Source organism: Pyrus communis, chromosome 11 (genome assembly GCF_963583255.1).
Source record: "Pyrus communis chromosome 11, drPyrComm1.1, whole genome shotgun sequence".
NCBI lineage: Eukaryota > Viridiplantae > Streptophyta > Magnoliopsida > Rosales > Rosaceae > Pyrus > Pyrus communis.
In genome coordinates, this window is record NC_084813.1 from 8,317,486 (window position 1) to 8,330,421 (window position 12,936).

Sequence of the window (12,936 nt, forward strand, 5' to 3'; positions counted from 1 at the left end):
ATTGATGTGGGATTGAGCTTCTTCAATTGATATTCTTGGTGGAATTAGAGGTGGATTTTGGTTTGGTCCTTGGAAGAAGATGGATTGAGTTTGCCATCATCCGTGTCGTTATCGATTAATGAGAGATTTAACAGTTAGATTAACATATGTATGAGATTATCTCAAAATTAACGTAATTCTAAGACGAAAAAAAACTTTATGTACAAAATATTGAAAACCATGAAATTTGAAAGTAGTAAATTAAGATTTACCTTGATAATATTTACCAATTACCACGTTTAAATCATGATTATCCACGTGAAACCATCAAATTATTCTAATAAAATTTCAAATCCTGTTAAAAAAGTTCAAATTCATCAATCTGCTCAAATCCCAAATTTCCAAATACAATTATCATACCCCAAATTGTTCCAATAAATTACCTTGCCAAGAGCTAACTCCAAATCCAAAATTCAGCATTTGGCTGCTAAAATTATCCAACTAAAAAACCCTTGAACTATAAATTTTTAAAAGATTAAAAAATCGTCAATTACGCAACAAATTGCAATCAACGGCGACTCAGAAACAAGAATTGGGATTTAACGCCGTCGGCCACAGCCAAATTGCAATCAACAACGAAGTCAGAAACCCCTTGCAGAAAGAAAAAGGAGGGAAATTGAGAAAACCCTAATTGGAAAAAAAAAAAAGAAGCATCAGGGTTTAAGGAAAAAAAGACCTTGCTTTTTTTTTTTCTTTTTCTTTATTGGCTTGAAGTTGAAGCTGAAGTTTGCGTCCTCGCCGTTACCATCCATGGTGTGCCACTGAAGGTGAAGGTGGTGAAAAAGAAGTCAACTTTGAAAGTTAAGAGAGAAGCTTGAAAATAAATCCCAAGGATGGAGACAGGATTCTCTATAACTTTTGTTAAGTATAAAATTCACTCTTAAATTCTACAAAAAAAAAAATTCAAAATTTTCACATTTTGAATACCTACATATTTGTATGTAATCTTTTAAAATCTTATTGACTACACCTAAATTTGGAAGTATTCTTTAAACCGGTTAAATCCTACTTTGACCGCATCATGATTTTAAAGTCTTTTAAAATCTTAATTGACTACATCCTGATTCTAAATTCATTTAAAATCCTTTCAAATCTTAATTTAACTACACCCCCATTAAATCTTGTTAAATCCTATTTTGATTACATCATGATTTCAAAGTCCTTTAAAATCTTAATAAACACCTGAATTTTAGAGCGTTTTATTTTATTTATTTTTAGAATAAATGATATTATCTACACTAAAGGATGAGAGAGCTCACAATAAGCTAGCAATTGTAAAAGCACAAACTGTAGTATTAAGTAGCGAATTTTTTTTATTTATTTATTTTAAAAATAAAAAAAATATTATTTACACTTAATACTACTAAATTATAATATTAAGTGACGAATTTTAAAGTCTAATTTGACGACATCCTCAAATTTTTTAGTGGTGACCTTTATAATGTAAATATATCCCTGCATCAAAACACAAATGATATGACCAAACTGCCCTGCACTTGGCATGAGAAGCACAAACTGTATGATAACTACCTTCTTGACACTTGCGTTGCCCCCCTCTCTTCCCCCATTTCCAAAGCTCTATAAATACGAACCCCCCATTGCCATTTTATTTCAACTTTCAGGGTAGTGCTCTTTTGTATTAAACTTTGGGGAGGGCGCTGCTGGGCAATTTTGCAGAAGATATGGGTGTGAACTCCAACAGAGTGGAAGATCATCCCTACCATGAAACCACCATCAGAATTCCGACAGATTCAGCAATGCCACCGCTAGAAATCCACAGGGTTTGTTTGCCACCGAAACAGACAACCCTGCAGAAACTCCGGCGGAGGTTGGCTGACATCTTTTTCCCAGACAACCCACTTCACAGATTCAAGAACCAAACTTGGTTCACTAAACTGCTTCTGGGTCTCCAGTTCTTCTTCCCAATTTTCCAGTGGGCCCCTGAGTACAATATTAAGCTTCTCAAGTCTGATATCATCTCTGGCCTCACTATTGCCAGCCTTGCAATTCCTCAGGTAATCTCTCTCTCTCTCTCTCTATACGTGCGGGGATTGGGATTTGAAGTTCAGTGCAAAGGGTCGAGCATGTCCTGATCACAAGCCTAACTCACGTCCGCTTCTCTCTCCCTCATTTTTAAGAAAACCATATGAACTTTGGTGTATAGAAGCTAGCACGCTGCCATGACCAACTATCTTTATCAATAACCGTCATTTACTTGGACAAAAAAGACCAGGTTGTGGTGATGTGCATTTATTCTAATTGTCATTTAGGACATTAATTAAAAGGTGGTTTGGATTACTTCTAATGCTCATCCAATTGAGTTGGATTTTAAATGATTTCCTACTAAATAGTATGCTAATCCGCATTTTTTTTTAACCTTCATGTGAATTGTATTTAATTTAATTTTTTTTTCAAATATGGTAATGTTGGTTTTTGGAATTAATCTGTTATTTGACTGTATTGTTTTTTCTTTTCTTTTCTGTTGTGCATAATATTTTTAGGTGATTCAATTTAAAACCTGTTTGCTAATATTGCAGGGCATCAGTTATGCGAAGCTTGCAAGTTTGCCTCCAATTGTTGGGCTATGTTAGTACCAATTTCACACTTAATTAACTTCTATTTTACATGAATTAAAACATAATTAATTAATTAATTATAACTAGCCTAATTTATTTTTTTTATTTGGAATTCCCATGCAGACTCAAGCTTTGTCCCCCCACTGATATATTCTGTGCTAGGGAGTTCTAGACATCTTGCAGTTGGTCCAGTTTCGATAGCATCTTTGGTCATGGGATCGATGTTAAGTGAGGCTGTTTCGAGCACTGAAGACCCCATTCTTTATCTCAAATTGGCTTTCACTGCTACATGTTTTGCTGGTCTGTTTCAGGCTTCTCTGGGTATTCTAAGGTACGTAATAACTTCACTTATTCTCTAAAAAAAAAAAAAAAAAACCAACCACTTTTACTACTTGGCCTTTATTTTTTATGTTAGTTTTATTATACGCGACGCTAAGCTACAATAATTACTTTTTATTGTACAAGAAAAAGCTTACAAAACTTTAAGCAACTTTAGATATCTTATTATCGTTCATATAAAAATCATAATATTTTTTCTATTTGCGGAATCCACTACATAACAGTGAATAGCACTAGGGTTTTATTACAGCAGGACGCATTGAACTGGGACAATTTTTGTGTGTAGTTTATCATAATTTAATTAGCTGAATTACAAGAGACTCTATGACCCTAACTGAATTGATCAATTGGGTGATTGATCTTACAGGTTAGGTTTTATAATTGATTTTCTGTCAAAGGCAACTCTGGTTGGATTTATGGCGGGTGCTTCAGTGATTGTGATATTGCAACAGCTCAAAGGGTTGCTTGGAATTGTTCATTTCACTACCAAAATGCAATTTTATTCTGTCGTGTCCTCGGTTATCACCCACAGAGAAGAGGTAACTTTCTCTTACAAGACCAACCAACTCAAGTTTTGTTTGGAAAATTAAAATATTTATTTATTTATTTTAGAAAAACAATAACTGCATTTTTTTTTTCTTTTTAAACATTTTAATTTCGACCGAATTAAATAATTTTATTTTTATAGTATAGTTAACAGTTGGAGATTTATTGGCAAGCAGCATCATGGAATAAATGAATAAAAAAAATCAAGTAAAGGTGCAATATTTTGTTGGTACTGTTATTAGTGCTTTGAGAAAAATCAACCAAAGGTGCTTTATTTTTTTATTTTTTATTTTTATTTCTTTTTATAACCAAAGGATATATACTTGCAAGTTGCCATCAAATACTTTTATTTTAAGCAAGCAGGTGTCTACCTTTTTCAATGATTTAATTTAAGAATCTGTCACTTGTTTGCTTTATGTTTTCATTGCATTAGTTAGAGGAGAATTTCAGGTCAATTTGTACATTCTAAAAAGCACCTTCGTAATGTTCTTTTCAATTTTTATTTATTTATATACATTTATATTTTTTATTTAACTAAATGGTTTTAGATTATTTAAATTAAGCAATTGGATCAATTTTAAGGCTCACATATGTATCGACGCCACTTGTCTATAAATACCAAAAAATATTGTTCTTTTGGTTAAAATAGACAAAATTGTAGATAAAAAAAATATACATATAGGTGTTTCTTTACAAAGCATTTGCAAGTAAGGGGGGGGGTTTCAAAAAACCAAAAATCGAAAAAAAATTGAACCCAACACCGAACCGAAGTTGGAAAAAAAAATCAAACTGAAGAAAAACCAAACCGAACTTGAAGACCGAACCAAACTAAAACCTATTGGTTCAGTTTTAGTTTCAGTGGTTCGAAAACTGAACCAAAATTTCTTAAAAGAACGTCGTTTTAAATGTTTTAAACTTAACCCTAATACACCCCTGACGGTGAATCACGAGTTCCAACTTCAAATGAATCGAACCCCTCCCTCAAATGAATACTCAAAAGTATTTAAATGTTAATAAAATTTTATACTCCGCAAGTATCACCAAGTAAAGCGCTTTACACAAAAGCATTTTTAGAGAAAATTTTTGAATTTTAATTATCTTTATTACAAATTTAGTGTCACTAACATTAAAATTTTAATCGTGCGTAGTGGTCTTGGCAAACTATTGTAATGGGGTTCTGCTTCCTTGTGTTTCTATTCACAACAAGACATATTGTAAGCTTCTCTAGCCTACTCTCTATCATCCACAACTATGTGTGTGATCATCTCCAAATTAGAATTTTATACATGATTTTTTGGGTACAGGGTAAAACAAAGCCAAAGCTCTTTTGGGTTGCAGCAGCAGCTCCATTGACTTCGGTTATCATTTCTACGCTTCTAGTCTTCCTTCTCCATTCAAAGGCTCCTCGAATCTCAGTTGTAAGTACTCGCTTCTAGATCTGGCGATTTTAGTTATGAACGTTGCTCGACTCCTATGAAATGAACCATTGTTCCTTCATGCGTCAAACTGTGATTATAAAGATTGTTATTATATTTCGTCACGAAATCGAACGTTTTATGTAACAGATTGGCCATTTGCCAAAGGGTCTCAATCCACCTTCATCAAACATGCTATATTTTAGCGGCCCTCACCTTGCTCTTGCTATTAAAACTGGCATTATAACAGGGATTTTGTCTCTCACAGTAAGTCACCCAAATATTGGATCCATCTCTCTTTTAACTGGACTATTCTGCCATTCAGTACTGTCACGTAGTAGGAACACTCTTTGAAGTTTTTCTTCTTACGAGGCAGTGCTTCACATATAGCTATTAAACACGCGTATCTTTCTTGCATTGCAGGAAGGAGTTGCAGTAGGAAGAACATTTGCATCTCTGAAAAACTACCAAGTTGATGGAAACAAAGAAATGATGGCTATTGGGATCATGAACATTTGTGGTTCTTGCTCTTCATGCTATGTTACCACCGGTAAAGATCCTCCCCTTCTTGCTTGACCTAAAAGCAATCCAACTCCAGCGATTAAGGCAGTAACTAAAAGCGTAATTTTCGTTTACTTTCAGGTTCGTTCTCTAGATCTGCAGTTAACTACAATGCTGGAGCACAAACAGTAGTTTCGAACATAATTATGGCATCAGCTGTGCTTGTCACTCTGCTGTTTCTAATGCCATTGTTCTACTACACCCCCAATGTCATCTTAGCAGCCATTATCATAACCGCTGTGAGCGGACTCGTCGATTACCAAGCTGCATACCGGTTGTGGAAAGTTGACAAACTCGACTTCATGGCCTGCATGTGCTCCTTCTTCGGTGTTCTCTTCATTTCCGTTCCTCTTGGTCTTGCAATTGCGGTAAGATTTCCTAAATTTCCTAATTTCTAAGATTACTTTCTCTATCGGGTTGAATGGCGTTTGTCAACTTTCAATCTCTAACATCTTGACTGTACATTTCAGGTTGGAGTATCCATTTTCAAGATTCTTCTTCATGTCACCAGGCCAAACACAATGGCTCTAGGGAACATTCCGGGGACACAGACATACCACAATCTCAACAGATACAGAGAAGCTTCAAGGATTCCTTCATTCCTCATACTAGCAGTTGAGGCACCCATCTACTTTGCAAATTCGACGTACCTACAAGAAAGGTAAGTTTCCAGCAGACTGTTAAAAGATAATACAGATACGATCACCTTCTTGCTTTCGTTATCTGATTTATGTTCTCCTACGTGCAGGATACTAGGATGGGTTCGCGAGGAAGAAGAGAGGATCAAAGCAAGCAACGAGAGCACACTGAAATGTGTAATTCTGGACATGACAGGTACGCCATTTATGAAATCTTTGCTGAGTCTTCGAACATTAACAGCATGTAACAATGTGGTAGAGAATGTTTTCCCACATCTTGCTCATGGTTTTCATCTTCTTCTCAGCTGTGACAGCCATAGACACTAGTGGTACCGACATGATGTCAGAACTTAGAAAAATGCTGGAGAAAAGATCTCTTCCGGTGAGAATTATATCGAAACACTTCATTCAGTGCTCTGAAACTTCAGTAGTTGTGGACATTGTTTCTTATTTTATTCTTCTGGTGATTGTTTACTCTGGCAGCTTGTGTTGGCAAACCCTGTTGGAAGTGTAATGGAAAAGCTAAAACAATCCGAAACATTGGAGTCGTTTGGATTGAACGGGCTCTATCTTACAGTCGGAGAAGCTGTAGCTGACATTTCATCCGACTGGAAGGCTCAACCATGACTTGCTACTCCAAAGGGCTTCAGTTGGAGAATGGAAGGAGAGGCATAGAGACTTATGTATAACTAGCTCTGCATTCCTCCGTAGTCTAGGTAGGAAGAGCTCGGTCGAGGCCAGCGGTTTTTTTATTTACTTTTTCTTGCGTAGGGAATCCAGAATCATTTTGTTTTGAATTAAGAAATTTTGAAGTTTGTTGTCCAATTTCTGCGTTATTTTAAGCTTCAATGTTGTGTTGCATGATGAAGTAAAGCTCAACAATAAGTCAAATCACACCAAAAACTAATTAGATGCTTGGTTAAGTGGCACTAATCCAATCTCTATGAGAGGGTTCGAGATCTAGTTCTCGAAAGATTGGATTGCTGCTACTAATCCATGTATTATAACATGATTTGATGACAGATGTATCATTTAGAGGTATTAGCAAATACACACATGTTATAACAATAGAGAACCAATAATACCATGTGGCGGTGTTACTTAGATACTGAAATTTTTTTTCATCTTGAACGACGTGAAAAATCGAGGCTAAGGAATAGGTTTCAGCATTCCTTGAGAAAACATTTTGCGAGCCTTCCTGAACCACGACTTAATAAAAACAACATGCAGTAAGGGCTGTCTATTCAAATTATAAGTTGAATGAAATGTGCATCATCGAACGCATCAGGAAGCAAAAGCTTGTGTCTGCAAATCAAGGTTTTAGAAGACGCTAGGTAGGAGCTTAGGCAGACTCGATGAATTTAATTAAATTTATTATATAACATATAAATAAGTGCCTAGTTACACTCTTAAAAATAAAAATCATCACAGAGTAATGCACTAAAAATAAGAAAAACAAAAAAAAATTGAAAATTTACTAATTTATAATCCAGGTTCCTTTCTCGTAGATTACCCGTAAAACCCTTAAGTTATTTATTAAAAAATAAAAAATAAAAACAATAGAACTGCCTAGACACTGCTTAGCCAACGTACCCACCACACCTAGCCGCCACCTAGCCCCTCCTCGATTTTTCTACACGTTTAGGCCTAAATCGCATCAGCCCTCCATCGCCTAGCACCTAGGTGGCCTCCTAGGATGATTTTTAGAACAGTGCTGCAAATGCCATAGGTTTGTGCAACCACATATAGAATTCGTCTACTTATAACGTTTCCAGCCAGTCGTAAGTCGACGATTCGGTAAGAGAAATCAATTTTCCATTAGTTACTATGATTTCTTGATACAAAGAACAGCTCACGCTTCCAAACTTGAGAAAGGTTCCTAATGCAGATGTTACCAAAAATATACATAATTCTCATGTACAACGTGCTCTAAACATTATGAGTCCGTTTGATAACCATTTGGCTTCTGGTTTTTAGTCTTCACATACTTTCCTCGTATCTCAAGTTCAAAAACTAAAAACCAAATCGTTATCCAACGGCCCTAAAACTTTCTGATGCAGACTAGAGAAACTATGACAATTCTAGAGATGTGGAGTATGATAACAAAGAGTTAGATATACAAGCAACAACCAGGAAAAACACTAGACAGCAAAACACATCTTTTAACACTAAGCTTTCTTATAAACTAGCAGAATTTTTGTTCGATTAATCTCATTAAGAAAATTCTTAGGCTTGCAACTCGTGATTTAGCTAAATTAGAAAGCATGCCTAAGATCAACATAAAGAAAGTAGGGAAAGAACAAGTGCTACCAGGTTCAAGCATTCTGTCTCGGAATTTCAATTTACTAATCTTATGTAATAAAGTCTGACGACACAGAAGAATTACCAGAAATGGTAACAAACAAGAATTATGCAACCAGATTGACAAGGCGTATCATGTTTATAGAAAATAAAATAGAACAATGATATCAGAAACGTAGTAGGCGTTGCTCTACTCAAAACCACCTAAAATTGTACATTATGATTTCCTAGCACAATGCATACCTAGTCTCATTTGCTCAAACCTCCCCATCATTTAAAGCACTGTGTCAAACTTTACACTTGTCCTCCGTAACAGCCACCGTCATAGATAAAAGATTCCACACATTATGGTAGATTCTCTCCTCATCATAGATTGAATTTGGTATTAATAATCTTTATCTAGAAGTTCCTCAGCAACGAAAGAATAGCCACTATCATCCCACATGAATGTTTGTTCTTGCTTGTCGAGTTTCTCGTCAGTCAAACATCTGCATGGAGATAGTTCCAAGTAATTGTGAAGATATAATGATTTGAGAAGAGAGGGTAAAAGCCAGTCATGCAATTACTTGACCAGTTCTTGATTCTATATATAAAGCTTTGACCAGTCAAAACATTACCTAAAGTACTAATTAATGCAAGCAATGGAACTTTCTTAGGATGTAAGGTATGATCAACCTACCAGCAAGCCCAACATTTGACAATCGATCAACCAAAAAGACATACATGAATGGGAAGTCTAAATCATGATTGGTAAACAACTAATTTTAAAACACATGGCAGACAAGGTATAATCTCATCTAATATGCAGGACGGCAGAGAGAATAAGTATTATCATATCTTTTCATCTGGGTAAAAACAAAACTGATATTTTATGAAAATACTAACAAATAAGAATGAAGAACTGCACGTTCTTGATGCATATAATAAAAAATAGTACAAAGAGCACATGGACACAACATATTTGACATAAAATTGACCCCAAAAAGAAATGTTATGGATTTCTTCGTAAATTAGCTGACTTGTATAGGTCCATTAATACACCAACCCTTTTTCTAAAAACTTTGGAAAATAAAACTGTTTCGGACTTGAAGGAACCAAGACATTGTCGATGTGTGAGTCAAGATGTGGGACAAAATCTTGTTACCCATCCCACATCTCGACTATAGAATGGCCTTAAAATTGCTTATCCAAAATAGGTTGGTTTTCTAAATTTTGAAAAAAAATAAAGGTGAGTTTCTATTGGGTCTATGTGAAGGGGTTACTAAAAAAACCTAAATTTTCCCAGATGAATGAACATGACAACTTTATGTTGGGTACATATAGCTAGTTAGTTTAGGATGGAAAAACTCTTACTTGCACGATATCGTGTTATAGGAATCTCACGCAGTTCACGTCTAATGCAGAGATATTCACCTAGCAAAGCCATCACTGCAACTCCAGTAAAATTCACAACCCACCATGTCATTGACGAAGGCCAACCCCCATAAGCGATGCATATAAAGAGATGTACAATGTATAGGGTGGCTGAAAAATCTAAGCACTTCTTTGCCCTCTCAATCAGAAGAAGCAGATATCCAGCGCTGCAAACAAACATATGCACAATTCATAATTCACACAAGACTAAAGAGTTCCATTTACAAACATAAAATAAAATCAATTGTATTCCAGACAATAACGATGCAGACATGGAAAACACGACAAAATAAAAATAAAATGCAATTGGAAATAGTAGTAGTATGAGATTCTCACCCTGCAAGTGCACTGAGCAGATAGGAACCAATGACACACCACCCAGTGACCGTGGAGATAGTGAGAGTAGCATAGTCAAAGAAATACACAAGGCTCATTCGAGACACACGAGTGCCAACAAGAATAGACAAGAAGAACCCTAGAGTGAGATAATATAAACATTGAAGGCACACAATTTGGACAACAATAAGCCAAGGGTCCCATACCAATGTACCATAGAACATTGTCTACCACAATAATCAAATTCCCACACAGCCAGAGGCCCTTCAAACTCTCAAACCACTAATGATTTCTCCAAAAGCATGAATAACCCACTTCCCAATTGCTCTAAAAAATTAAACCTAAACCAAAGTCTGCAACTTTAAGGACAATTAGAGTTCCCAATAATCCCAATGCTCAATCAACAAGCTTGAACTCTAAACAATCAACCTGATTTTACAAAATTCTGGATTTCTACTCTAACATTCATTTCACTGAACCCCGAGTTGAAACCCATGAATAATCTGAATTCAACAAAGCCAGAATATATGGGATCTTCCCCACTAAAGAAATAACAAAAAAAAACTGAGAATTTTCTCGAGAAAATTGGGAATTTAAGGCCGAATTGGAACTTGTATGAAATTAAACGTGTACTGAAAGATCCAATCTGAAATCGAACAAAAGGGAATTGTATAGAAAGAAGAGGAATTGGAAAACCTAGATCGAGAAGGACGAAGAGCTTGAAGCTGACAGTTGAGAGATCGGCGACGGGAATTGCAGAGTCTCTCAGAGGAAAGCCTTCTTCTTCTCTTCTGGACTCTCTTGTGTTTTTTTTCTAAACGAACAAAGATATTCGTCGTTCGTTTGTGCTAATTGCAATTTGCAAGAGCATGAGAAAGCGGAGGCCAGATAGTGCTGGCCTTTTTTCTTTCCTTTTTTTTTCTAAAAAAAAAACACTTCCAAATTTTTTAATTTATGTTTTTTTAATGGAAACACGTACTACTTTTGTATCCATTTTTAGTTTCTTATACATTCATATTTAATTATGACGGTTGATTTTGTTTATTTTATTAAGAAATGTTAAGGAGATTTTCTTAACGTAAGACTTTTCATGATCTTCCGTCATCTCATGTTTTTTACACCATTCTTGTGCTAGTATTATAATATTGTGCAAAAAAAATGAGACAATAGAGAGTCTCATTTTTAAGAGTCTTCTTATTATTTCTCTACTTCATTTTCTTCGATGGTCAGAAATCAAAAAACGTGTGAGGAAAGCTAAAAATAGTGTAAAATTAGTACCCATTCCTTTTTTATTGTTTTCTTTTTCAACTATTGTATACGAATAGTGCTATTTACATTTCACACAATCATTTTTATCTCCTACACTTGTTAAGTTTTTGTCATTGATTTTTTTTAATTCATTCAACGTGATGGTCGGGAATTAAGAGATTAAGAAATAAAAATAAGTGTATGGATAACACTATCATTATACTATTTTAGTAGTTAGGGTCTTCTTCTCTAATTTACTGTGTCTCGAACCCAATCTCTCCATCTTCCTTCATTGTAAATTACTATAGAATATCGTTTGCACATGTCGTTCTTGGCACTTGTACGGTGTGATTTATACAAGATTTTCCATATAAACTAGTACTGTAGTTTTGTTGAATTTGTTGTGTTCGTTTATATGTCGTTTTATATATAGATGCGTACTACATTTCTTCTTTGAATTATTTTTAGTGAGTTGGTGGAAAATCATAGTCTGTGCCACTGAAGTTGCGAAAACGTGTGTATTATTAGACATATCTAATGATTTGTATTCTCTAACTTGGGGTGGAATTTTTTCCCTGAAATCCCAAACCAAACTAAAAAAATTTCGATCTTATATTGAAAAATTTTCAAATTGATAATACTAAAATTTTTGGGATTCATACCAAATCAATCCCGAACTTTTTAGTACAGGAATCAGGATTACATATTCAATGATTCAGAAATCCCAAACCCAACCAAATATATATATATATATATATTTTATTTTATTTTATTTTATTTTAGTTGTATGCATGTTGAATGTTGAATTGAAGTAGTTTGATAGTAGATTATATTAGAAATAGAAGTATGAAATTAAGTAGTTTGAAACTTTGGAACTTTGGAACATTAATTTGACTTGTTATGAATGAAAATTTGGTTTGAGAATGATCTTCAAATTCCCGTCATGAAAATTTTCGATTTGGGATCAGGATCCTATTTTCAGTTTGAAACCCCATACCGAAACACGTGTACTCTAAAGTCACATCAAAAAATAATAAAAACTCGTCGTGCGCAGCTGCTCTTAACTCATTCGGTGAAACTTATCTACAATAGGAATATAATTGTTTATGTGCTTGTATTCAAAATCAAACACACGTTACCATGTATTTTAACATTTTCACATAATAATTTGTCTCACATTTCTCTAAAAAAATGATGAAAATTCTTGAAATAAAATGTAAATAAAGTATGGCATACTATACATTTTTTTTCATTTGATTAATCAATATGTAAAAGCTTTTTAATACTAAAACAATAAATTATAATCACGAATCCAGTTAACTCGCTTGTAGCTCTAAAAGGGGTATGGCTAAACAAAAAAAAATCCCTTTAAGATACACTAAGATATAGAACTTACTGATTGGCATGAAGACCGCATAGCGCAGTGGATTAGCGCGTTTGACTTCGGATCAAAAGGTCGTGGGTTCGACTCCCACTGTGGTCGCTTCAAGCTCTAAATTTTTTCGTTTTTAAATTTTGTGTTTT

General features: G+C 34.7%; 2 protein-coding genes and 1 non-coding gene across 3 annotated transcripts; 2 read left to right on the plus strand and 1 right to left on the minus strand.

The window, feature by feature from the left end:
• The first annotated feature begins 1,672 nt into the window (after positions 1-1,672).
• Positions 1,673-7,143, plus strand: LOC137707816 (probable sulfate transporter 3.4). The gene is made up of 13 exons (XM_068446732.1): positions 1,673-2,054; positions 2,577-2,625; positions 2,739-2,946; positions 3,322-3,493; positions 4,649-4,714; positions 4,805-4,918; positions 5,066-5,182; positions 5,339-5,465; positions 5,558-5,844; positions 5,947-6,137; positions 6,225-6,310; positions 6,420-6,496; positions 6,598-7,143. The coding sequence occupies exons 1-13, from the start codon at positions 1,722-1,724 to the stop codon at positions 6,739-6,741; spliced, it is 1,971 nt and encodes a 656-aa protein (XP_068302833.1). The 5' UTR covers positions 1,673-1,721; the 3' UTR covers positions 6,742-7,143.
• Positions 7,144-8,271: 1,128 nt separating this feature from the next.
• On the minus strand, positions 8,272-11,042 carry LOC137707817 (uncharacterized). The gene is made up of 3 exons (XM_068446733.1): positions 10,165-11,042; positions 9,769-9,995; positions 8,272-8,903 (listed from the first exon to the last, which is right to left on the minus strand). The coding sequence occupies exons 1-3, from the start codon at positions 10,386-10,388 to the stop codon at positions 8,896-8,898; spliced, it is 459 nt and encodes a 152-aa protein (XP_068302834.1). The 5' UTR covers positions 10,389-11,042; the 3' UTR covers positions 8,272-8,895.
• A 1,779-nt stretch (positions 11,043-12,821) lies between these two features.
• On the plus strand, positions 12,822-12,895 carry TRNAR-UCG (transfer RNA arginine (anticodon UCG)). The gene has a single exon. It is a non-coding gene; the product is annotated as a tRNA-Arg (tRNA).
• The last annotated feature ends 41 nt before the right edge of the window (positions 12,896-12,936 follow it).